Source organism: Mustela putorius, unplaced genomic scaffold, assembly GCF_011764305.1.
Source record: "Mustela putorius furo isolate JIRA1106 unplaced genomic scaffold, ASM1176430v1.1 tig00003845_pilon_pilon_pilon, whole genome shotgun sequence".
Taxonomy (NCBI): Eukaryota; Metazoa; Chordata; class Mammalia; order Carnivora; family Mustelidae; genus Mustela; species Mustela putorius.
Genome location: NW_025421998.1, coordinates 20647698 through 20672504, shown reverse-complemented (window position 1 = coordinate 20672504; position 24807 = coordinate 20647698). Strand labels below are relative to the sequence as shown.

At 37.6% G+C, this 24807-nt stretch overlaps 1 protein-coding gene and 1 pseudogene across 3 annotated transcripts in view; one reads left to right on the top strand and one right to left on the bottom strand.

The window, feature by feature from the left end:
- The window catches only part of RELN (reelin), a 495439-nt gene that overhangs the window by 288902 nt on the left and 181730 nt on the right, over positions 1-24807 (bottom strand). For all 3 annotated transcript variants that reach the window (XM_004739578.3, XM_004739579.3, XM_045089693.1), the window contains exon 4: positions 5367-5437. In XM_004739578.3, the coding sequence (XP_004739635.2) occupies positions 5367-5437 (71 nt within the window). The remainder of the gene's footprint in view (positions 1-5366; positions 5438-24807) is intronic.
- On the top strand, positions 13873-23044 carry LOC106006290 (annotated as a pseudogene).

Genomic DNA, 24807 nt, shown 5'->3' with positions numbered 1-24807 from the left:
GCAGGGTGGAAAGTAACTTCCTCGGGGACAACGTGTTGACGTTCAGTCCTTTATTTTCTCTTCCAAACACCTATAATGTTTCTTCATTTCTTCTCTCAGTCCCTGGCATTACTGGCCACAAGCCAGCCCAGAGAATCACTCTGGACCCTCTTCCTGCCCTTATTCCCTACAATGATCACATCTTCTCCGAAGTCCCTCTATCATATCCCCTTCTTTCTAGTCTCCAAGACCCCAATTTTTGAGAAAAGATTTTATTTATTTGACAGAGAGAGAGAACATAAGCAGGGGGAGCAGCAGATGGAGAGGGAGAAGCAGGATCCCCACTGAGCAGGGAGCCCGATGTGGCGCTCCATCTCCGGACCCTGGGATCATGACCTGAGCCAAAGGCAGATGCCTAATGGTTTCATTTAGCTTAAAATTTAGCTCTCACCCGGGTGACACAGCAGCCTACTACTGTGTTTAGCTTTGTCCAACTCCTATCTCTGCAACCCATCCCACACGGCATCCCCAGCTTTCTTGCAAAGACACAGACTGCTCATGTCACCCTCCTATTTCCCACTTACCCACAGAACAGGGTTTAAACCTCTGAGCAAACAGAGGGCCCTTTACAACCTGTCGCACTCACCTTCCCAGCTTAGCTGTAATGACCTGCCGGGTAGCTTCTTCTTTCCCGCATCTATCAGACCAGTTTGATTCAACTGTTCATTCATTCATTCATTCAGTAAACATTTACCGGGTGCATACAGCCACTGTGCGAGGCTTTAGCAACTCGGTAATAAAAAAGCACAGTCCCTGCCCACAAGGAGCCTGTATCTGATGGCAGATGAGGTACCTGTGATCACGTTCTTATTAGAACATGCATTAAATGGTTGTCAAGTTAAATGAGTGCATGCTGAAGTAAGTGCTTCATTGGAAAGGCGGTGTCACATGAGGGTCAATATCATGGGCTACTAGCCAAACGGCCCGAGCTCCCGTCCCAGCTCTGCCAATTCCTAGCTGTGTGACCTTAAGCAAGTTATCCTCACTGTGTCTTTGTTTCGTCATCTTTAAAGTGGAGGTCAGAGCAGTTCCTTCCTTAGAAGGTTGCTGTAAAGATGAAATGAAGCCATGTGTGTAGAATGAATGGGGAGAATAGAGTCTGGCATTTAACAGTGCTGAGAGTGTTTTCATTTGTAGTATTATTGTGCCTTTAGAGGTAGGTCCAAGGGTTATGTAACCATGTATGAGACTCCAGGATCAGCTTCAGGAGGAGCCTGAGGGAGATCAGAGATGTTTTTTTTGTCAAGAGGAGGCAATACCCAAGCAGAGTCTGAAAGCCTGAGTGACCCAGACAAGCCACATAAAGGTAGTCCAGCCCAAGAAAACGGGAGGCATAGTGTGTGTAAATACTATGAGGGTGATGGAATGAGGTACATTCTGGGAATTTTAAGGTAGAACCAATAGGATGACAAGAAATGAGGCAGAGAGGGGCACCTGGGTGGTTCAGTTGGTTAAGTATCTGATTCTCCGTTTCCATTCAGTCGTGATCTCATGGTCATGGGTTTGAGCCCTCTGTCGGGCTCTGTACTCTGTAAGGGTCTGCTCAGCCAGAGCGGCCCCACCCGGTTGAACGGCCATTTTGTTGTTTATGCAGTAAAACTTAAATTGACCCTGCCCACCCCCCATCCCACAGGGGAACTTACTTAAAAGCAAGTCGGGGAAACCAGTCCCAGGTAACAAAGCCCAAATACAAAGGTGGGTCAGGTCAGGTCGAGATAACAGCCCAAATTCAGGGATGAGTCAGGTCAGGTGGAGACATCCAATCAGTAAAGTGCACATACTGTCTCCTTAGCTACCAAGGATGTGCCCCCCCCCCCATTTAGGCACCAATTCTGACCAACGTGATAAGCTAGTTCAAATATCTTCTAGGGTAGGGATGCCTGGGTGGCTCAGTTGGTTGGATGACTGCCTTCGGCTCGTCATGATCCCAGAGTCCCAGGATCGAATCCCACATCAGGCTCCCAGCTGCATGGGGAGTCTGCTTCTCCCTCTGACCTTCTCCTCGCTCATTCTCTCTCTAACTGTCTCTCTCTCACAAATAAATAAATAAAATCTTTAAAAAAAAAATCTTCTAGGGTAAATTGTAATTCAATTGGTCACTTATTTGTGACCTAGCATGACTGTGCAGTTTTCTCTGTGTGTTACAATTTCATTGGCCACCTGTGCGTGGCCAGGCCCAACCACATGGCCTTTGCTCTATAAAATTTACTTTGTGAGGCAGGGAGGGGTCGCCCTCTCTGTAAGGGGTGGCCCCGACTGTTCTGTTTGATGGTCAGTTTGATTCTTGATGCTTGGCGTGAAATAAAGCTTTGCTTGACCTTGGCTTTGTATCAGTCGTGCTCCTTTAATCATGGACCCATTATTGGGGGACCCAGCATTGGGAGACCCAATACACGCAGCATGGAGTCTGTTCAGGTTCTCTCTCTCTCTCTCACTCCCTCTCTCTCTCCCTCCCTCCCTCTCTCTCTCTCTCTCAAATAAATACATTAAATCTTAAAAAAAAATGTAATGAGGTGGTGGAGGCAAATTGAAGCCACATTGTAAGGGACTTTCTTTGTATGCTGTGATAAGCAGTAGAGATTTTTACCTTGAAGATGAACTATTGCCTCCAATTGAGATACTGAAGGGTTTTCAGAAGGGACATGATAGATCATGTTTCCATCTTAGAAAGCTCATTATTGCAGCCCTGCTTAAGGTGTTGGGAAGTGGGAGCCAGAAATTCCAAGAGGCGGCTATGAAGCAAATCCCCAAGGAGATGATGGGGTTTGATCCAAGGTGGGTCAGTAGAATTGAGAAGGAGATAGATGGAATTCCTTTCCTTTTTTTCTTAAACTGCTGCTGACCCTTCAGGACTTGCTCCCTGGGGAGCCTTTCCTAAAGCCCCCTGGCAAACCTAGCTGATCTGCCATTTATACCCCACCCCCTCGGGAACAGAAATGGGTCTTTCTTTACTTTTATAGTCATATTTAGCATTGTGAGCAAAGACAGGGTGTTGGAGGTGTTAGATAAACGTTTACAGAATAAAATCCTTCAGCGAATGTCTTCTAAGGAAAAGGATTGAGACGACAGACCATCCAAGACTAGTATGTTTTCTGATCCTTTTACTTTGTCAATATGCTTAGCCACCAATACAGTCTTATAATAATAGCTGTTCCCAAGCTCCACAAAGCAAAATTTGCTTTGTTTAAATTGTTTCATTTAATTAAAATCAACAAACCTACTGACTATGTTGTAATTGAAAGGCATTATGCTTTGGTATATACTGATTGTCATTTTTTCCTCTCTCATAAATGCATTAAATACTCTCCATCCAATGCATAAGAAATTATAACACGTTAAATTTATGTTATTTTATTTAAGGAGATAATTAATGTTCTAATTAAAAGTAGATAGGTCCAAAATAGATCTGTGGTTTATAGCACCAATTATTTCCCTTATTATTCTTGACAGCAGGAAGCCATCACTCTTGTTAGTATTCTTTCCACCCTATCTTGGATGGATTGATATGATTTCAATTGATTAGGTGCTGTTGGAAAGCTCAGTGTTTTGCTTTGGTCCTGGGCTGAATAGTACTTTTAATAATATGCACATCTACCACTGTGTAAATCATATTCGTGTGCAATCTGACTATATAAGGCTTTTTTCTTCTTCTTCTTTTTTTAACCCACTGGTTGAGAATTTTTTTCCCACTGGTTTTTCTTATCTTTTTCTTTTCATTTTAAGTGAAGCCAATTCCAACAATTCATTTACGAAAGAAAAGACTCAAAAATCCAACGCCTAAAAGAGATCAGCTTTTAAACAATGTTAAATGTTAATAAAATTAGACACATCTTTTTCTAAACTATGCATTTTTCAGAATATTAATGTTCACTGTGTTATACAGTGTTCTACATTTTCAATATTGTGAACTTTTTCAGTCTAGAAAAAGATCTGTGTTGTGATAGATATCTTGAGCTTACTACAAAGGCTACCACAGTTTTGCATTCACAAAAGTTACAGTAAAAATCTACTCAACCCAAGAACCCTGATAATATATTTGAAACTATAATCAGAATGAGGTTTTCTGATTCAAGAGTTATATATGTAAGCAATCAGAAGTTTACCAGTAATAACTGTCCAGTACCACATTACCTAGGTAAAGCCATATTGAGGATGTATGTATTACTACCAATAATGAATGGTATTTTTTTAGGCCTTTCAAAAACCAATATAATTTTCCCTCATTTCTTTCCTAGGCCCATTAGATTCTTTTTAACAGAAATTTCCTTTAAATTAAAAAATGTAATTCTTAAGCTAACAAATTTCCCCAAAATATTGCTGTGTAAATAAAAATGGATATTAGACCTATGATGATGGTGAAAATGGCATGACATTAAAAAAAGACTGGCTTGAAATGTATTCATTGTCAAACGCTTAATCAATGAATAGATGAATGGCTGAGAAAAATTTGTATTCAGTCTATCAGCATTTTTTGAATAGTCATATGCCAGGTTCCAGGGAACCACAGAGCTCTAAAGGCATATAGTTTACACTTGAGAAGCTCAGTCTCTGATGGGTAATATTCACTTTTTTTTTTTCAGAGGAAAATTCTATGTGAAGCAGTAAGTGCTACAATGAAGACACAAACGAAGTCAGGTAGAAGCCCAGGAAGCAAAGTGAACAACTTTGTGTTGGGGTGTGGCTCCCGTTTTCCACCCTTTCATGGCATGCATACATGTGTGTACCTGTGCATATATGCATCTGTGTCTGGTATAGGTGAAAGTTAGGATGTGTATGAGGCACTCACAAAGTAGAAGTCATTGAATGTGACTACTTAAATGTCCATTAGTTAATGTATCCAAAATGATACAGTATCTATTCACAAATCTGAAATTAATGGTGCACACAATTGAAACAAGAACATAAATACTGAACCCAAGGGCATGTTTAAAAGCAATAAATAGAAACATTTTCAACAAATTTGGCAAGAAATTTAAGTGGTAAATTAAGCAGATACATTTCTGTAGAATTCTAAAACTCTAAGATTTATATTTCCAGGACTAATGGAATTAATTACTAAATGTAATTAGTTTGAGAAAAAAAATAGTAAAAAAAAAGATTAATTTTTTCTTGGTTTATTTTGCTCACACTTAGTCTTTTCAGAAGTCTACAGATATTTATCAATGACTAAATATGTAATTCTTAGGAATATGAAGGGATCAATAATTCCATTTTTAAAGCATTGTGATCAAGTAATAGTAATGAAACACAGTACATAGAACATTGGGCCTACCACGAATAATTTTGACATGACCAACACAGAGAAGTCAGAGATGATTCTTACTTACCTCCTTGTTCACACAGCTGCTGGGCTAAAGCATCTTTGAAAATGATCTGGCCCCTGTGTGTCGCCGTAGCCCTGAAAATGAATGGGAAAGGTTAAATTAAATCTTGTAATAAGTTAGGTGATAATTGAATTGTATTTTTAAAGCTTTTTTAAAAACCTCATTTTTAAATGTTTTTATGTAGATACACTCTTTTAAAAAATGAGTGCATTTGACCAGAGATACAAATGAACAAGAGTTAAGGCCTAGACGAAGACCCCTGGGTTGAGAAATATCTTCTGTTTTCCTTTATAAAAATATTGTAACATTTGTGGGCTTATTCCGAAAGTAGATGTGAGCAAATCCTGGGTAGGAGAAAAAAGTATGGAAAGGATGTTTTTTAAAGTTTCTTCCTTGGAAGACCGACACAAAATGCTTTGTGAAACAATGATGCTGTTACCACTGGAGAAAGGTGCTCAGAATGTACTTTTTTCTGAAATGAACAGTCACCATAATACATACAGAAGTTAGAGAATTACATTTTCTCAAAAGCATTTTTTTTAAATGGGGCCATTCAGAGCTTTCATAATTACAAACCTGTCATAATAAAATATACCCTTTCTCCCTACAGGGTCTAACTCACCATTTGAAGTAGATGGGTATCTTTCACCTCTTCTAATCAGAGCTGTGCACATTTATTGGTGAAAAAATAGCATGCTTGCAGTGGATGTATTACTCAATGGCTATAACAGGAACAGTTTTATTAAAGGAAGACTTACTTATGGCTTGTGTTTGAGATATGTTTCCTCAAAAAGAACTTTTCAGCACAAAATGCAATGTTTGAACAAGTTTAAAAGAGAAAATCATGCCTCTTTATGAAAATCCATTAAAAAAAATAAGCCATACACAAATCTTTTTAATAACAAAAGCACATTAAATCTCAACTTGAGTTCTACCAAAACCACGTGAGGACAAAAAATAATTTGACTTAGCCATCGTTTACTGAAGATGGATTATGTACAAGGCACCGTGCTAGGTCACCAGCGGGCAAAATTTGGCCTCTGCATTTCCCCCTCCACTTGCGTATCTTTCAGTCAACAGCTTATCCTTTGTGAGGCCCACAGGACCTCCTGGCTCCCAACATTCCCCACTTCAGTCTCTCTGTGGATGTCCTTTCCTCCTCTGCGCTGCAGACCTTTCCCATTTCTAGTCCCCCATTGAATTGTTACTATCATTGGCATCAGCTGCCAGGACCCAACGCTCCAAACGTAATCTGACAAACGAAGCCACACTGGAGTGTTAATGGGTAATGTCGCTCCAAGATAAAGAATTTCAGCAGAGAGACAGAAAATACTACACTTTAACACACGCGGGCGCGTGCACGTGCGCGCACACGCACACACACACACACACACACACAATGGCACGATAGTGAGAGCTCCGAATGGTGGAAGGGAGACAGAATCAGAGAGAAAAGTCACTGGGAAGACTTCATCTCACACTGCATATGAAGTTTGTAAGGTAATCCGCCCTTGTTTTTGCATAGTAATCATTATCAAAATTACTGATAAACAGACGTTACCACACCATATATTCACATATGTTTCTAGGTTTTCCTTTGCTTTTAGCAAGCTGACAATGAAGAGGACTAAACATGGGTCCAATCCAAGCCATAACCATGGCCTACGGGCTCACTAATCCATTACAGGTGTTATGCCCAGAGGGCACATGGAAACCTGACTGACCTAAACACATTTCATTGTCAACTCTCTATCAAGTCAAGAGCTTCTGAGTTCACACACACCTGTAGCAGCAACGCGGCAATCGTAAATGGAAACTTGTAATTTGACATTTGCTTTGGCAGGAACATATTTTCTAAAATCACTAACCACCAAGGAAAGTCCCACAACATAACAATGTAATTGTTTACTCTAGCTGTCTTCTGATTCTAAGTGTAGAATATCCCTATTATGATATTTCTCATTGATCCACAAACTTAATTATCATCGTGCCAGTCTCTGTTCCCATAAACACAATGAGACCAAAGGATCTAGATAAAACTCAGGCAACAGAGGTTTTGGCTTTTCCCTGAATATCAGAAGTACAGAAACAGCCTTGTCACAGCACCTTGTGACTAGTCCACATAGCTTGCCCCTCACTCGGTTTTGTCAGATTCAGTACTTGTTGCTTTCATCCGTGTTCTCATTTTTGTTCCTTTGGTTCCATGAGGGACTAGGGAATAACTGACACTGAAGGCCCTTTGATCATCTAGTCACAATTTCTTGAGCAGCAGTACTCATTCTTCAAACAAATACATGAAATCTCAGTATATTCCTTTCTTCCTAGCTTTTGAAGTCTTTGGGTTCCCTCTGCTCAAACACTTGTTCCTCGCCACCCATTCCCCAAAACTTCTTAGGACACACTTCTTGAGACCTCTCAGGGCCTTAGAGTGGCAGAGTGTGAAAACTACTGAACTCATCTAGCTCGTTACAGTGTCCAAATCACGGAACCGAGGCCATTGAGAACATGCTGAAGGGTACATGGCCCGGTAATGGCAGAGAGGACCTGATTCAAGGTCTTGATACCAGGCCAAGGATTCTTTCCAAGTTTTCAAAAAGTGCTCCATGGTGGTATCTTGGGGTTTCCATGGGAGTCCGAGAGAGAGGCAGCAGGCACCCCCATTCCAAACCAGAATACCTGTGCTTTACATGTTCTAAAATATTTGATGTTTGAAGCAAGGGCTCAGCAAGTAGGAACTGGCTTAAGAAACACACCAAATGCCCAATGTTATCAGCTGAAGTCCTCTGCTTGGGAAAAGTCAAAATAGTAATAACAATAATGTGACTGGTAAATGTTTATATATATATACTGTTTATATCTGTTTTTATATGTGTGTATATACAGACATACACACATATATTTTTATATATACATTTAAATACACATATATATACGTAAATATAAACACATATATACCATGTATATGTACACATACATATAGTTGTGTTGTTATTATTATTCTAACACCTATTAAGAAATGAAATCTACCCTTTGCAAAGTACTATTGTAACAGCTCTAAATAAATTAGCTCAATTAATCTCGACAACAAGTCTACAAGGTAAACAGTATTATTCCCATTTTTCTGGGACAGAGAATTATTGTGTGATTTCCCTAATGTCACATGATTGATTAAACTCAGGCAGTCCGAGTGTAGGGTTCTTGCTTTTAACCATTAAAATGTAAAATTTAATATAAAACCATTATTTAAATTGTCTTTGATCTGGTTCAAAGATTTGAAGGTAGCTTTCACTCTCTTTTCAGAGGGAAAGCCTGCTTTCAGGGCCTGATCTTTAAATTCATGAGGCCTGTGGCTTGGGCTCTCTACTCCATCCCTTTCCTTTACAGCTAAGCCCTTTTATTTAATCCCCTTTGGGACAAACTTCTTTTCTGTTTCCAGTTGGAAATTTGGCCACGTGGCCAGAAACTCCACGGGATCTGCCTTTAGTATTTTTTTTTAATTTAATTTTTTTTTCAGTGTTCTGAGATTCATTGTTTATGCGCCACACCCAGTGCCCCATGGATTTGCCTTTAAAGACAGCATTCCTCCCTCTTTTAAATTTTAATTCCAGTATAGTTAACATACCATGTTATATTGATTTCAGGTATAAAAATTAGCATAGGCCATGGTTGTGGCTTGGATTGGACCTATCTCACAGTACTCTGTGAGTCCCTTGGCTTCTGATCAGCTCACCACAGCCCCCTTCCAACTCTGAGCGACATTTGCTCCAAAGTCCCCACCCCACCCCTTGTGCAGTCCTCATCTCTACTAAAGACAAGAGCACTGGATGCCAACCTCATCCACACCACTACCCAAACTGGAGGGACACAAAGGACAAAAACACATGTTGAAGATAGTTATCATATGCATGACTTTCTTTACAGACCCTTAAACCCCTTAGATAACGTTTTAATATAAAGGTGCCCAACCCTCTGGTAGGTACATAGCTAATCATTTTAAGGGCCTGCATATTCACATCTTCTCTTGGGGAAAAGAAAGAACAGAATCCAGGTGACCAGCAAGAACACAAGTTCTACTGCTTTGTACCATGAGATGACGGCCCCACACTCAGGCTGCAGCTAATGTCAATAATGGCAAGCCTACTTTGAACATATTTAGAACTATGAAAAAATTCATGGTGGCCTGCCTACAGAATTACAGCATGTATTTCAAAAACTTTATGACTATCTATACTTACATAATGACAAATAAATATAAATATATCTAAATATATAAACACAAATTTATACTTAACAGAGAAATAGATTTATATATCCTACATACTCAAAAACTGTTAATAGCACAGTAAGTCAGAATCTAAAGTCCCAAGCATTGTCTTCCCATTTTTAATCCATACTATATTTTTCTTTTTGTATAAAAATAAACAGCTGTGTTAGATGGTGACAGCCTTATCATTCTCAGAATTACTTCAGTGTAATTTACAGCTTTCCTTTGGGGGCACGCCTATCAAATTTCTGGTGCTAATAACTATGTTGGCACTACTTCCACTTAATTTCCTCTAAGGAGCAGTAATTGTTCAGAAGAGGCGAGAAAAATCCTCATTGTTCCCTGTTCCAAGGAGTAGACCAAATTTATCAAACAAGTTTCTAGTAAGTACTTCTCATCTACTTGGGAGATACAGATATTTCTAAGGCAGGTTTGCCAACAAGAATCCCTATTAAATAAGTAATTTTAAAATTCCTTTGGGCTGTTAAGATCTATAATTTAAAAGCTTTGTAGATTTCACAAAATGAATAAAGTTCATTATGATCATCACATTCAGAGCTCGAAATAGCCATTGTTATGAATTTGAAAGAACATTCCAGATTCTAATTTTAAGTGAACTCCTAGAGCAGCTGTGTGCCCCAGCCATTTAAGAATTAGTGCATATCCAGGGGAGGCACGATGTTGAAGCTCAGTGTCTAGAAGAGCAAGACCAGTGTTTACACGCAGTAAGCTGCACTTACGAGCTAGCTGAGTTTGCCCAACTTCTTTGATTACTCTAGGATTCAGAATCCCTACATGAAGACAGGGCTTAATAATAGCAATTATTGTTTAAAGATATTAATATTCACTCTTCAGATACTTATAGTCTGTCTACCTAAATAGATTTCAAGCTTTCTGGAATAGCAGGCATAGTTCATTAAAGAGAAATATCTCCCATAAGGCACACGCCATAACGACTTCAGCATTTGAAGGAATCAACACTAAGCTTTCCAGTTCCCAATTCATTTGCAATGTGCAATACTGTCATCCAGTTTCCAAAAACGGAGTAAGACAGGAGTTTAATATAGTTGTTACAATGCCTACCCAAGTGTATTGTTTATTTCATGAATCGTTTTGCTCACAAAGTACTTAAAGAGTCATTTTTAAACCCAGGGCAACCCAGTAGTGGGTTACTTTTCCCAACATTTTCTCCTACTTTACCAATGAGTTATATGGTACTGCTCCTAGTCCGTTCACAGTTGGAAGGTCATTCATTAATCAGCAATCTCATGTTAATCACCCACCAGGAAATGTTACTAAATGTGGAATATGGGAAATGTTACTAAATGTGGAATATGGGAAAGGAGAGAGGTGGTCTGAATTTGGTAAATTTGATATTCAAAGGAATCAGTTCACTTGAAAATATTCTTGCCCCCTCTTCATCAGCAAAATGACATCAGCAAAATGTCATTAGGTTGTGGACGCAGCTTGACCCTTATTATAACAAAACAAAAAATACCAAATTCTTAAAACATATGAAATGGAGTAATGAATAACTTCAGGGAGAAATTTTTTTATATTAAACTCTCAAACTATGCCTAGGCCATCACAAAATGGTAAAATTGTGTATGTTTTCATAATGCTTTTGTTTTTCAAAGTTCTTACTGCTCTTTTTAATTACTTTTTATTTTTAATAATTTTTTAAAAAGATTTATTTGTTGGGGTTCCTGGGTGGTTCAGTGGGTTAAAGCCTCTGCCTTCGGCTCAGGTCATGATCCCAGGGTCCTGGGATCAAGCCCCGCATCGGCTTCTCTGCTCAGCAGGGAGCCTGCCTCCCTCTCTCTCTGACTGCCTGTGCCTACTTGTGATCTCTGCCTGTCAAATAAATAAATAAAATCTTTTAAAAAAAGATTTATTTGTTTATTTGAGAAAGAGTGCATGCATGCACCAGCATGTGGGCAAATGGGAGAGGGGCAGAGGGAGAGAATCTTCAAGTAGCCTCCCCGCTGAGCACAGAGCCAGACACAGGGCTGGGTCCCACAACCCATGAGACCCTGAGCTGAGCCAAAACCAAGAGTCAGATGTCCAACTGACTGAGCCACCCACATGCCCCTGCTCTCTTTTTTATAATTACATCTTTTATTACTAAGCCATACCATTTTTTCCAACTGTCAAATGTATAAATATTTCCTTCCCTTTAAAACAAGTTTCAGCATTAATGTTCACTAACCAGTAATCACTCTCACATTTATCCTTTTTCTCCATCTCCACAGCCACTGTTTTAATTCAGGGTTCAATACTTTGTCATCTGATAAACTGCAATCCTCTCTTGATTGGAATCCCCCTCCAGACTGACCCCCATGCCAATCCAGCTTCCACATTGTGCCAGTTTTCTTGTGAAAATTGCTTGAAGTCCTCCTGTGGCTCTCTATCACTTAAAGGATTCTGTCAAATTCCTCAGCGTGGCTTGAAAAGTTGTTTGGGATCTGGCCCCTGCTCACGTGTCCAGGCTCATCTCTCACCACGCCCTGCAACTGAGTACTGTAGTAGTTCTCGCAGGTTCCAGAATGTTTGACTTCTCTCATGCCCCCGAGATTCTTCATGTCCTGTCCCCTGTGCATGGAAGTCTCTTGCCAAAACTTTGATTCTTTCTTTAAAATTTATCCAGGAATCGGTCAGCCAGCTATCTTTGTCAGGATGAAACTGACCCAAAGGAAAAGGAGCTGAGGCCAGCACAGCCTGCAAGTTGCAGACTCTTATGGAGCCCTGCATGAGTTGTTCTTCCAAGCTCCCTCTAGCTTGGAGCTTATGCTGGCCCTTCCAGAGTCTAGGGAAGCACCTTGTACCTTCACGGCCTTCAGAATGCCTCCTCAGCTACACAGTGTGTGAGACAATGAAGTGTGGGAAGCAAGAACAGCCGCCTGAGTCAAGGGTGGAATGTACTCCTTGAACCTGCCTGAGCCTGTGGCTGGTATGAAGTCTCTCCCCCCAGTGTCCCCATTCTAGACATGTCTAGAAGGTGCTGCCATGGCAGATATCACTAATCAAGAAAAGCATTCATTGTAATGGAACCCAGACACAGGCTGCCTCACTACCCACAACCCTAGGCTCTAAGCAGCCTCTCTGTTTATTTATACATAACATATAGCCTACTTAGAATTTCTGGTGTAAGGACACCTCAGGGGTGACAGGACCTTGGCAGAACCCCAGCACAGACAGAACAATCAAAGGGGAGGACCCAGTCCTTGTGCTGGAAAGCCATGATCTCTTTGAGGAATGACATATACCTACCTGATGAAGTATATATACTATTGGGAGAAAGTCTCTACTGACCTAGGTAGTGAAAGAAGAGCAAAGTCAAAAGAGGAAAACCAAGTGTTGGTTTGAAGTGGTCACATGTGAACAGAATAAAGCAAAAGACAGTTATTAAATATAAGTTTGAGTGTCATTTTTAAAAAAAGGGGCTGCTTTTATCTTTTTAACGAGAGAAGTCATTGGTCTATAGTTAGATTTCTGGGATGAATTACAAACACTGATTTAAAAGCATAAAATACTCTTCTAGAAAATTCAGCAGAAAGCACTGAAAAGAAAGCTTATTGTTTGTAACAGTTTAATCTCCATTGAAAAGTGAGCAAGGCATCACTGAAAAAGATGCTATGAGTGATCTTCCTTACCCAATTCAGAGACTTTCAGAGGTCTTTGGCATACTGAATCAGTAATGGGAATTTTTCAAAGGATAATTCCAACTTGGAATGCAATTTGAAGGTCCGTGAAAAAAACAAAGAAGAAGAAGAAAGGAAAAGATAAAGGAAAAAAAAAGTCTGGGCTTATTAGAAAAAAAGCCATTTTCTGTACAATGATCATTAGATCCAACCCATGCAGAAAAAATTTCTCCCAAGAGGGTATTTGCAATATAGATTTTACACCTTTGTGTTTATACATAGTAGTTTTAAAAGTATACATTTGTGTTCTATTGCTACAATTAATTTTGATATTTTAGTGTGTGAAAAGAGATTTCAGGCATGGAAACCCAGCCAACAGCTTATGAATTTGACTGGAGATAGTTTGATTTGACACCAGGCCCAAGATCATAACTCCCTTTCCTCTTTTCTGAAATGGATCATTTTTCCACAACAATTTTGTTTGTGATTTCTGGGAGTGTCTTCCTATACATGTCAAAAGAAATTCACCAGGTTCCCAGAAGAGATGTGGGTCTCGATGTGTGACCACTATTGCCTGCACATGTGGAAATCTGGCAATGCATAGATGGTCTACATTCATCTGGCCATCAAACTGAAGGTAAAGTGGAGGTCAGAAAACCTGATCCAGACACACAGTGATGGTAGCCCCAAGGACTGGAAGCTGGGGCTGGAGGCCGAGCAGATACCGCAGGACGGTAAGACCAAGATTGACATCATCCACCTGCATTTCCACCAGGCACTGGAGGCAGGCCAGCTGGTGAGTCAGACAGCCCCAGATGAGCCCCAAGGGAATCTAGACGTGGGGGCCATAGAGCTGCGCATTCAGGACCTGGGACAGCACTTCCGAGTAGAACATGCGGTGCCGAGGGTACCAAGAATCACAGATGATACTGTCTGCATGCAGCCAAATGTAGCTGGAACTCTGATTCTCACTCAGTGTCTTCAGTAATTACTATGTGATGCTGCATTGCAATAAAGAATAATCATTTTGGTGAAAAAGCACTGATAGTTACAGGACAGATAACATGAAAGAGGCGAACATTTATCACTGGCAGAGTTTTTATCTTTCTCTGCTTTGCAAATCAACGACAAAGCAGATCTAGGGAGGGAGGACACCCCCAAGCAGATAAACCGTGTTTTGTTTTGTCACTGTGCAAAAGGATAGCTCTCATTAACTATTAAAAGAAGCAGAAATGCCAAATTTCTCAGGAGTGATCAGAGAACTTTAGAATAAGGCAAGGCTGATTGGACTGATTGATGTATCAAGAAGGATTATATCCAGGCGCCAAACATCTGTCAAAAGCTCCCAACTCACATGCTAGGTTTCTAAAACTGAAAGGAGGAGTGTTATATGACAAGATAAAGGACTTTTTATTGTCTAATTTCTAAATAGCTTCATATGAGCATTATCAACAATGTGCATGGTTCATAGATCCTTGATTAAAAACAACAAAAACCATGTACAACTTTTGTTATTAAAAAGATCGTGTTATCTCTGCCTCCACTAAATAATTCAAGAAGCCCTTAAGGATTATGAATCTGAGGAGGTGCCCATGTATTAGCCTGCTCTAAGTGCTCACATTCCTTAGTCTGACTCTGTTGACAGAGGATAGGTGTTCAGCAAATTTTTTTTGGTTAATTTGGAATGTACCTTTTTTATTATTAATTTTTTTATTAACATATAATGTAATATTTGCCCTGGGGTATAGGTCTATAAATCATAGGCTTACACACTTCACAGCACTCACCATAGCACATACACTCCCCAATGTCCATAACCCAATGAACCGTGTCTTCTAAACAAGGCTGTATGTACCCTAGACTAGGGATTTTTACCCCTTTTTTTTTTCTATATTGGTACTCAGAGCTTGACACATGGTAGCCTCGCAGCAAATGTCTGTGGAATACACAGATGATTAGTCTGTGTTATGCTTATTATATAATGTTAAATGCTTTAATAACTAATGAGTAAACTATCACATAAGAAACATTTTGAAAGAGATGATTGTATGATAATAGTAAATGGTCAAGATAAACATTATTATAGGCAAGGTTTATCTCAGAAATCAAATCAGTTAGCAGTAAGAACAAGGAAAGTAATTAAGCTAATGCATTTGCTTGGCCACTGCAAAATGTTGTTACCATTTAATACCTTCCAGAGTTTTTTAAAACCATTTATATCCCAGAAATGCCATCCAAAACTTCACAGTAAAAATAGTTTTCATATCCCCTTTTTAAATCACTAAAATTCATCAAAGAAATGTACTTGGGTGACTCTACTCTTTTAAACACCTTTTTACTAAGTAAGCCTTGTGTTAATTTGCCTCAGAGGCATCCTTAGGCAAGACAAGGACAAAACTGATAATATCGTTCATCAATTCCAAAGAACACCTTAGTAAAAATTATGTTATCTACTGGAGAGTGAATTAAAGAGTCTGCATATTTGTTAAAACACTAATGCAAAGTATTTAGGTACCACTTCTGAGTGGACTAACAAAAAGAGTACAAATTTCAGATACAAAAGAAGGGAGATTGAAAAAAAAGAATGGAGATTGCATTTTAGGTCTGGCATTCATTCTCTCCATGACTTAGGGCATATCATTTAACTTCTGTATGTCTCATTTTCTTAATCTATTATATAACTTGATTGTCTTGGATAACTTCTAACAGTAAATCTGGAATCAGGACAAACATTTTGGGTTAGCACTACAGCTCAGTGGTTTATGTTGACCTTATGTAAGTACTTATTTTTTTTAAAAGAAGACTTTAAAATTTGCACTACCTATTTTTCAGGACTGTGGTCAAAATCAAAAGAGCTCAACTCTATAAAAAGAGTGGAAAAAAATGTGAAGAATTATAATGATGGTGTTCTGACTGGTCATTTCAGAAAGTATCTGCAGAAACATGAAAGGGGATTTTTGGGGGTGCCTGGGTGGCTCACTGGGTTAGAGCCTCTGCCTTCAGCTTGGGTCGTGGTCTTGGGGTCCTGGGATCGATCCCTGAATTGGGCTCTCTGCTCAAGTGGGGAGCCTGCTTCCTCCTCTCTCTCTCTGCCTCCCTCTCTGCCTGCTTGTGATCTCTGTCTGTCAAATACATAAATAAAGATCTTTAAAAAAATAAAGGAAAAAAAGAAAGGGGCCTTTTCAAAATCCCTCCACTCTCACCACTTTTATTCAACATGGTACTAGAAGTCCTAGCCACAGCAATCAGACAAGAAAAAAAAATAAGAGGCATCCATATTGGTAAATAAGTTAAACTGTCACTATCTGCAGATGACAAGATCCTATTCACAGAAAATCCTAAAGACATAAAAAAAACTACTAGAAGTAATAAACAATTTCAGCAAAGTGGCTGAATACAAAATTAATACCCAAAGATTGGTAATGTTTCTATACACTAACAATGAAGTCGTAGAAAGGGGAATTAAAACATACACACGCACACACACCATTTACAATCACACCAAAAGTAATAAAATACCTAGGAATAAATAAAAGAGGTGAAAGACCTATACTCCAAAACCTATGAAACACTGATGAAAGAAATTGAAGATGACCGAAATAAATGGAAAGATATTCCATGCTTATGGATTGGAAAAATCAACATTGTCAAATGTCCATATTATCCAAAGTAATCTACAGATTCAATGTAATCTCTGTCAAAATACCAATAGCACTTTTTCACAATACTAGATTAAATAATACTAAAATTTGTGTGGAACCACAAAAGATCCCAAACAGTCAAAGCAATCTTGAAAAAGTACAAAACTGAAGGTATCCCAATTTTACATTTCAAAATATACTACAAAGCTGTATCAATCAAAAAGTATGGTCCTAGCAAAAAAAAAGACACATGGATCAACGGAACAGAATAGAAACCCCAAAACTAAGCCCACATTTACAGTGTCAATTAATCTATGGCAAAGGAATGCTCATTTAGGCAGCACATATACTAATCTATGGCAAAGGAGGCAAGAATACACAATGAGGAAAAGATGGACTTTTCTATAAATGGTTCTGAGAAAACTGGTCAGTTACATACAAAAGAATGAAACTGGACTACTTTCTAACACCATACGGAAAAATAAACTCAAAATGGATGAAAGACCTAAACATGAGCCCTGAAACCATAAAAATCCAAGAAGGGAACACAGGCAGTAATTTCTCTGATGTCAGCTATAGCAACACTTTTCTAGATATATCTTCTAAAGTAAGGGGGGAAAAGCAAAAATAAACTATTGGGACTAGCAAAATAAAAAGCTTTTGCACAACTTAGGAAAACATCAAGAAAGCAAAAAGACAACCTACTGAATGGGAGAAGATATTTGTAAATGATAAATCCAATAAGGAGTTATCATCCAAAATATATTAAGAACAGATACAACTGAATACCAAAAAAAAAAAAAAAAAAAAAACCCAAAACCAAAAAAACACAACAAACCCAAAAAACCAAAAAACCAAAAACAAAAACCAAACAATCTGATTAAAAAATGGTCAGAGGACCTGAATAGATACTTTCCCAAAGAAGACAGACAGATGGTCAACAGAAACTTGAAAAGATGCTCAACATCACTCATCACCAGGGAAGCACAAATCAAAGCCACAATGAGGTTTCACCTCAACCTATTAGAATGGCTAAAATCAAGAAGATAAGAAACAACAAGTATTGATAAGGATATGGAGAAAAAGGAACCCCTGTCCACCGTTGGTAGGAATATAAACTATATAGCCACTGCAGAAAACAGTTTGGAGATTCCTCAAAAAGTTACAAATATAAATACCATGTTATCCAATAATTCCACTATTTACTCAGGGACAATGGAAACAGTAACTAAAGATATATGCAACCCTATGTTTATGGCAGCATTATGTACAATAGCTAAGACATGGAAACAACCTAAGTGTTCATCAATAGATGAATGGACAAGGCAAATGCGGTATATGTATACAATGGAATATTACACAGCCATAAAGAATGAGATTATGACATTTGCAACAACATGGATGGATCTAGAGGGTATTATGTTAGGTGAAATAAGACAGAGAAAGATAAATACTATATGATTCCACTCATAAATGGAATCTAAAGAAAATGAGTAAATAAACGAAAACAGAATCAGAACTATAAATACAGAGAACAAACTGATGGTTGCCAGTGAGGAATTGGGCAAAATAGGTGAGGGAGAAAGGGAAATACAGCCCTCTTGTTATGGAATGAGTAAGTCATGTGAATAAAAAGCAGAGCATAAGGAATATAGTCAATGATATTGTAATGGTGATGTAATGAGACAGATGGTAGCTCTACTTATGGTGAACACAGAATAATGTATAAACTTGACAAATCACGAAGTTGTACACCTGAAACTAATGTACTGTTATGTGCCAACTATACTAAAAAAAAAAAAAATCCAAAGCATTTAGAATGAAAAGTCACCCCCTTATCTTCAAAAAATAAGACTATAAACTCTAAAATGTTTTATGACTATGACAAAGCTCATGAAAGCTGTAAGAAAGGAGAGGATATCTAAACTAGTTAATCATAACAAATTAGGACAATATTGGTATAATCTTGTAAAACAATTCTGAAGATTCTTATACAAGGGTTACTTTGAAGAAAACAAGTTTTTAATTATTTTTTTCTGTTACATAAATAGTGTGTGTATTATGAGAATTTAAAAATATACAAAAGGATTAGTGTGAAAATAAAATTACTCATATTCATACCCAGGAGAGATAATCATTATTAACATTTTGGTAAACTATATTCTAGCATTTTAAATTAATTCATGAATATAAAGTTTTTAGAAAATTGTTTGCCTAGGGGTGCCTGGTGGCTTAGCTGGTTAAGCATTTGCCTTGGCTCAGGTCATGATCTCAGGGTCCTGGGATCCAGTCCCTCATCAGGCTCCCTGCTCAGTAGGGAGCCTGCTTATTATCCCTCTCCCCCCTGCCCTTCCCACCGCTCCTTCCCTCTCCCATATAAACAAGTAAAATCTTTTTTAAAAAAATGAAACTTGCTTGCGTAAAAAGCAGGTTTCTATTCCTTTATATTTAATCTTCATTATAAATAGCTCTTATATCATTAAATATTTTTTAGAACAAGATTGTCAAAAGCTAAATAATGTTTCACCATATAGCTATGGCATACTTTCTTTAACTATTACACTGCTGTTGGAATTGTATTTGTTTCTACTTTTTTGAATGTTTTAAATAGTGAAGTATATAAATATCTGACCCTATCTTTAATTTTCCCCCAGATTTACTGAGATATAACTGACACATAACACTGCATAAATTTAAGGTGTACAACATGTTGATTTGAAACATTTACACACTGCAAAATGATTACCACGATAGCATTAGCTAACACTTCCCTTCTGTCATATAATTACCATTTCTTTTTTATGGTGAGAACATTTAAGATCTACACTCTTGGCATCTTTCAAGTATGTGATACAGTATTGTCAGCTATAATTACTATGCTGTACATTAGATTCTCAGAACTTGTTAATTTTATAACTGGAAGTTTGTTCCCTTTGGCCTATATTTCCTCATTTCCTCTACCCATCAACCCCTGGTAATTACCGCACCACTCTCTGTTTCTCTGAGGCAGACATTTTGTGCCTATCTTCTATTTTAAGATGGGATTCCAGGACTGGGATAATGAAATTCAAGGCATAAACACAGAGGCCATAATTCTAAACTGCATATAAGGAAAGGCAGGTTTGCCCACTGTTGTACCAGAGAGCATCCACCCCACAATAGCCCTGGTGGCACTGAGTGTTAGCAGTCTGGTTTCATTCTAAAGGTGTCAGGTTAGTTTTAATTTCCATCCCACTGATTATTAGTAGGATACTTCACATGTTTGTTGGTTACATTTTTCAGTTGGGGGAATTAACTATTCATGTCCTTGCCCATTTTGCTATGGCTTTTAATGTTTTTTTCTAACCAATTTATAAGAACTCTTTAAATGTGAAGGCTATTAACTCTATGCTATATATTTCTTACCAACATTTTCTATGCAGTTTATAATTAGTCTCTTACTATATTAATGGTTTTTTAATAAAAAATTAAATTTTCATGTGATCAAATCTTTCAATCAATTCCCTCCTAAATTTTTTCCAGGCTTTTCATGCTTAGAAGCTCTTTCCCCTTCTAAACTCAGTTGAATAGATACATACATGCATTTTCTCCGTGGAATTTTTTTCTATTCATCTGGAATTTATTTTGGGATATGGGCATTCAGTGGATTTTTAAATATATTTTTCTCATTAATAAAATAATTTCCTTACATATTTTATTGAATATTTTATAACTTTACTTATTATAGAATATTTCCTTTATTATGTTTTCAATATGTATCACAATTATTTCCTGAATTATCTATACATTCCTATTGATGTGAAAGGCTTCAATAAATTTCTACACTAAAGACTTTGCACAGTAAAAATTATATGGATACAGTAGTCAGGAAATTGGGAATAATTTTTTTCATTATTTCTGACTTTAATAGAAATAAAGAGTCCTTGTATTAACCATAATTAAATTAGATACATGAAGTAGAAATGCATAATGAAACTTCCAAAATCTGTAGATTATGCTTATTTTTAGTTATTCAATATCTACTGATTCAGATAATTTTAGGCAGTTTGAGAAGACATATTTGTCAGCTGAGCATTTATGTGGGTAAATTGCAATGAATTTGGGGGAAATATAATAATTCTGAGCCTTCTTCTCTAAAAACTGAATCAGGGGTACCTGGGTCATGCAGTTAAGTAAACCACCACCTCTTGGTTTCTGCTCAGGTCGTGATCTTAGAATCATTGGATCAAGCCCCAAGTCAAGCTCTGACTTCAGCACAGAGTCTGCTTAGGATTCTTTGCCCCTTTCCCACCCCCGCCACTCTAGCTCTCTTTCTCTCTTGTTGACTTATAAATCAATAAATCTTTTTAAAATAAATAAATAAATAAATAAATAGAAATACTAAGTCAGAGAGGGTCTGAACTTGAAATACGAAGTACAATATGCGGGGCTAAAAACCAGAAGATGGAGAGAACACCTCTGCCTCCTACTTCCTGTGCATTAAACACATTGTCAAGAAATTGAAAACCAACAAGCATGAAGAGAAGATCTTAAAAGCTTCCAGGCAATGAAAGTACAATAACTTTCAAAATATGAATAAAATTGTGTCATTTTCACATTCTCAATTACAGCACGGAAAGCCATCAAAATTTTCAGAGAGTACTATTTTTAATCTGGAATTCTATTTCTAGCCAACCTATCATCAAATGTAAGGAATCAAACATTGTACTTGCCAGGTATAATCTCTCAGGAGGCAACTGAGAAAGTGCTCCAGGAAAAGTAACAGAGTAAGTTAAGAAGGAGAAGAAATAATGCAAAGTGAAAAGTTGCTCAAGAAGGGAAAAAATCATAGTACACCATTTGGTTCTGCAGTGAATAATATTTATATAATCATTGATCAAAACACTGATGATTTTATTTAAAAATGTAATATATTTATATTGGGAGGATATGGGGATGAATTTGTGTGTTGGAGGTTAATGGCATAAAGGAAGTATACCTTCTACTACTACCATACGAAGTCACTTGGTTTAAGTATATTGTTTTAAAATATGAACATCAATACCAGAAGCAGTGGATAAAATGATGACAATAGCTTAGTCTGGGAGTGTTTCTGAAAGGAGCAGAGGTGGGAAGTCTTCTAAATTATTATAAGCCTTTTCTAATGATATTTATTTATTTATTTATTTATTTTTAAAGATTTTATTTATTTATTTGAGAGACAGGGCATGGGGGTTGCTGGCAGAGAGGGACAGAGGAAGGATGCAGAGAGAAAGAAGAGGTAAAAATGTTGTGATTAGCTCTCAGTAACTAGAAGATTTATTTATATGATGGTACAACAAGAAAACTTGAATGTGATTCGTGCCAAATGCGAAGGCCAAGGTGGTAAGGAAGGAGGGGTAGAAGAATGCTGTCCCAGGAGCTGAGGTACTGGAACGCAAGTAAAGAATTCATCAGAGAGGACCTGGAATGATTCAGCAAACTCAGTCTGTGTGCATGGTGTGTCAGGGCCATGCGGAACCGATCAGTCCTAAAGGTAGATGTAAAAGTTGCAATGGAAGGAAGATAGTTGGAGAGAAGATTCTAGAAGTTCATATTGACAAAGGCATGAAAGATGGCCAGAAGATAACATTCTATGGTGAAGGAGACAATAACCAGGACTGATATTATCATTGTTTTAGATCAGAAGGACTATGCTGTTTTTACCTGGCAAGGAGAAGACTTTACCATGTGTGCAGACATACAGCTGGTAGAAGCACAGTGCAGCTTTCAGAAGCCAATATCTACTCTTGACAATGGAGCCATACTGCTCACCTCTCCTCTAGGTCAGATTGTCAAGCATGGGGATATCAAGAGTGTGTGAATGAAGGCATGCCAGTTTATCATAGACCATGGGAAAAGAGTTGGCTAATCATCAAATTTCAGGTAACCTTTCCTAGGAATGGCTGTCTCCCTCCGGACAAACTCTCTTTGCTGGAAAAACTCCTCCCTGAGAGGGAGGAAATGGAAGAGACTGGTGAAATGGACCAGGTAGGACCGGTGGACTTTGATCCAAATCGGGAAAGATGGAGCCATTACAGTGAAGAAGCATCTGAGGACAATGAGAATCACCCACAGGGTGGTATTCAGGATCAGATCTCTTTACAAGGCCAGTGAGCAACACTGTTGCCATTTTATACATGGTAGTGAATGAGGGAAGGACTAGAATCATAGCTCACTATTCGCTATTGTTTTTAATATTCAACTACAGTAGTGTTTTAAAACTTAGATGAAGGATCAACTCAAATATGAAAGCTCTGACTTTGCCCTCTATGTAGGGTGACTTGAGTGTGCAAGGTAAGTTTAATACTTGTAAAAATGACTTTTAAAATATCTCACATCTTGGCAACTTCAGTATGCATCTGTGTTTGTAACAAATCAATACTGTTTTAGTATTAAGAGTAGGCCACAGAACAACAGGAAACTGATAAAAGTGTATATAAATATGCTATCAAATTAATAAACTTTGTTGGAATATGCACTTGAGTACCTAGGCACCCCTATCTTTTTTTTTATATCTATTTATCTATCTATTGAGATAGATAGATATCATATAAACATATCACATATATATATAGATATATGTATATCTATATATATATCTCAATCCTGGTTATACTTTTTTCCCCCTTCTCTTTGGACCATAATAAGCTTTAGAGTAGTGACTTCAGGAGCAGGGCAACTTGGGAGTGAGGAGACATGAGAAGTAATTTGCATGTATGAGATAGGAAGGTGTTTTTTAGGTATGATACAGGCTTACTTTAAACCATTTACGTTATGCTCTGAAGTAACTATAATTTAATGTTAGTAGGATAGCAAATTCTGATGCATAGCTTTAGTTGTCTGTTTAAAAGTCATATTCACAGGCTTAAAAATCTGGGTATCAGAATAAAATTCTTGAAATGTATGAGTGTCTCCTTAATATACTGATTACAAAGCAAAAAAGAAGAATGAAGTTGGACCCCTACCTAACACCAAATACAAATATTAACTTGACATGGAACATAGACCAAAATGTAATAACTAAACTTATAAAACTGTTAAAAGATAAGAGGTGACTCTTCATGACATTGTATTTGGCAATACTTTCTTAAAGACAACATGAAAAACACAAGCAAAAAAAAAAAAGTAAACAAACAAACTGGATTTAAAATATATACATTTTTGTGAAGCAAAAGATACTATCAAGAAAGTAAACAACAACCCATAGAATGGGAAATATTTGCAAATCATATATCTGATAAGAGACTTGTATCCAGCATGTATATATGTTTGTATGTGTCTATGTATGTATGTATATACATATACATCTCATATATATAACTCAAAACAATAAAAAATAACCCAATTTAAAAATGGACAAAGGATTTGAATAAACATTTAGCCAAAGAAGATATATGAATAGCTGATAAACACATGGAAAGATACACATCATCCTTCATTTGGGAAATACAAATAAAAACCATAGTGAGCTATCACTAGACCAATACCAGGATGGCTACAATAAAAAAGACAGACAATAATAAGTGTTGACGAAAACATGTAGTAGTTGAAACCTCAGATATTCCTCGTGAGAATGTAAAATGCTATCTAGTCAAATTTGGAAAATTTGGCAATTCCTCAAAATGTTAAATATCAAGTTACTGAATGAATTAACAATTCCATTTCTAAATGCATACCCAAGAGATTTTAAAACAGAAGTTCACACATAAAAAAAACATGTATACAAATGGTCCTAGGAGCATTATTCATAATAGGTCAAAGTAGAAACAACCCAAATGTCCATTAACCAATAGGTGCCTAAATTAAACATGGTATATCCATACATTGGAGTATCATTCAGCCATAAACAGGGATGAAGTACTGTTCATGCTATTCAC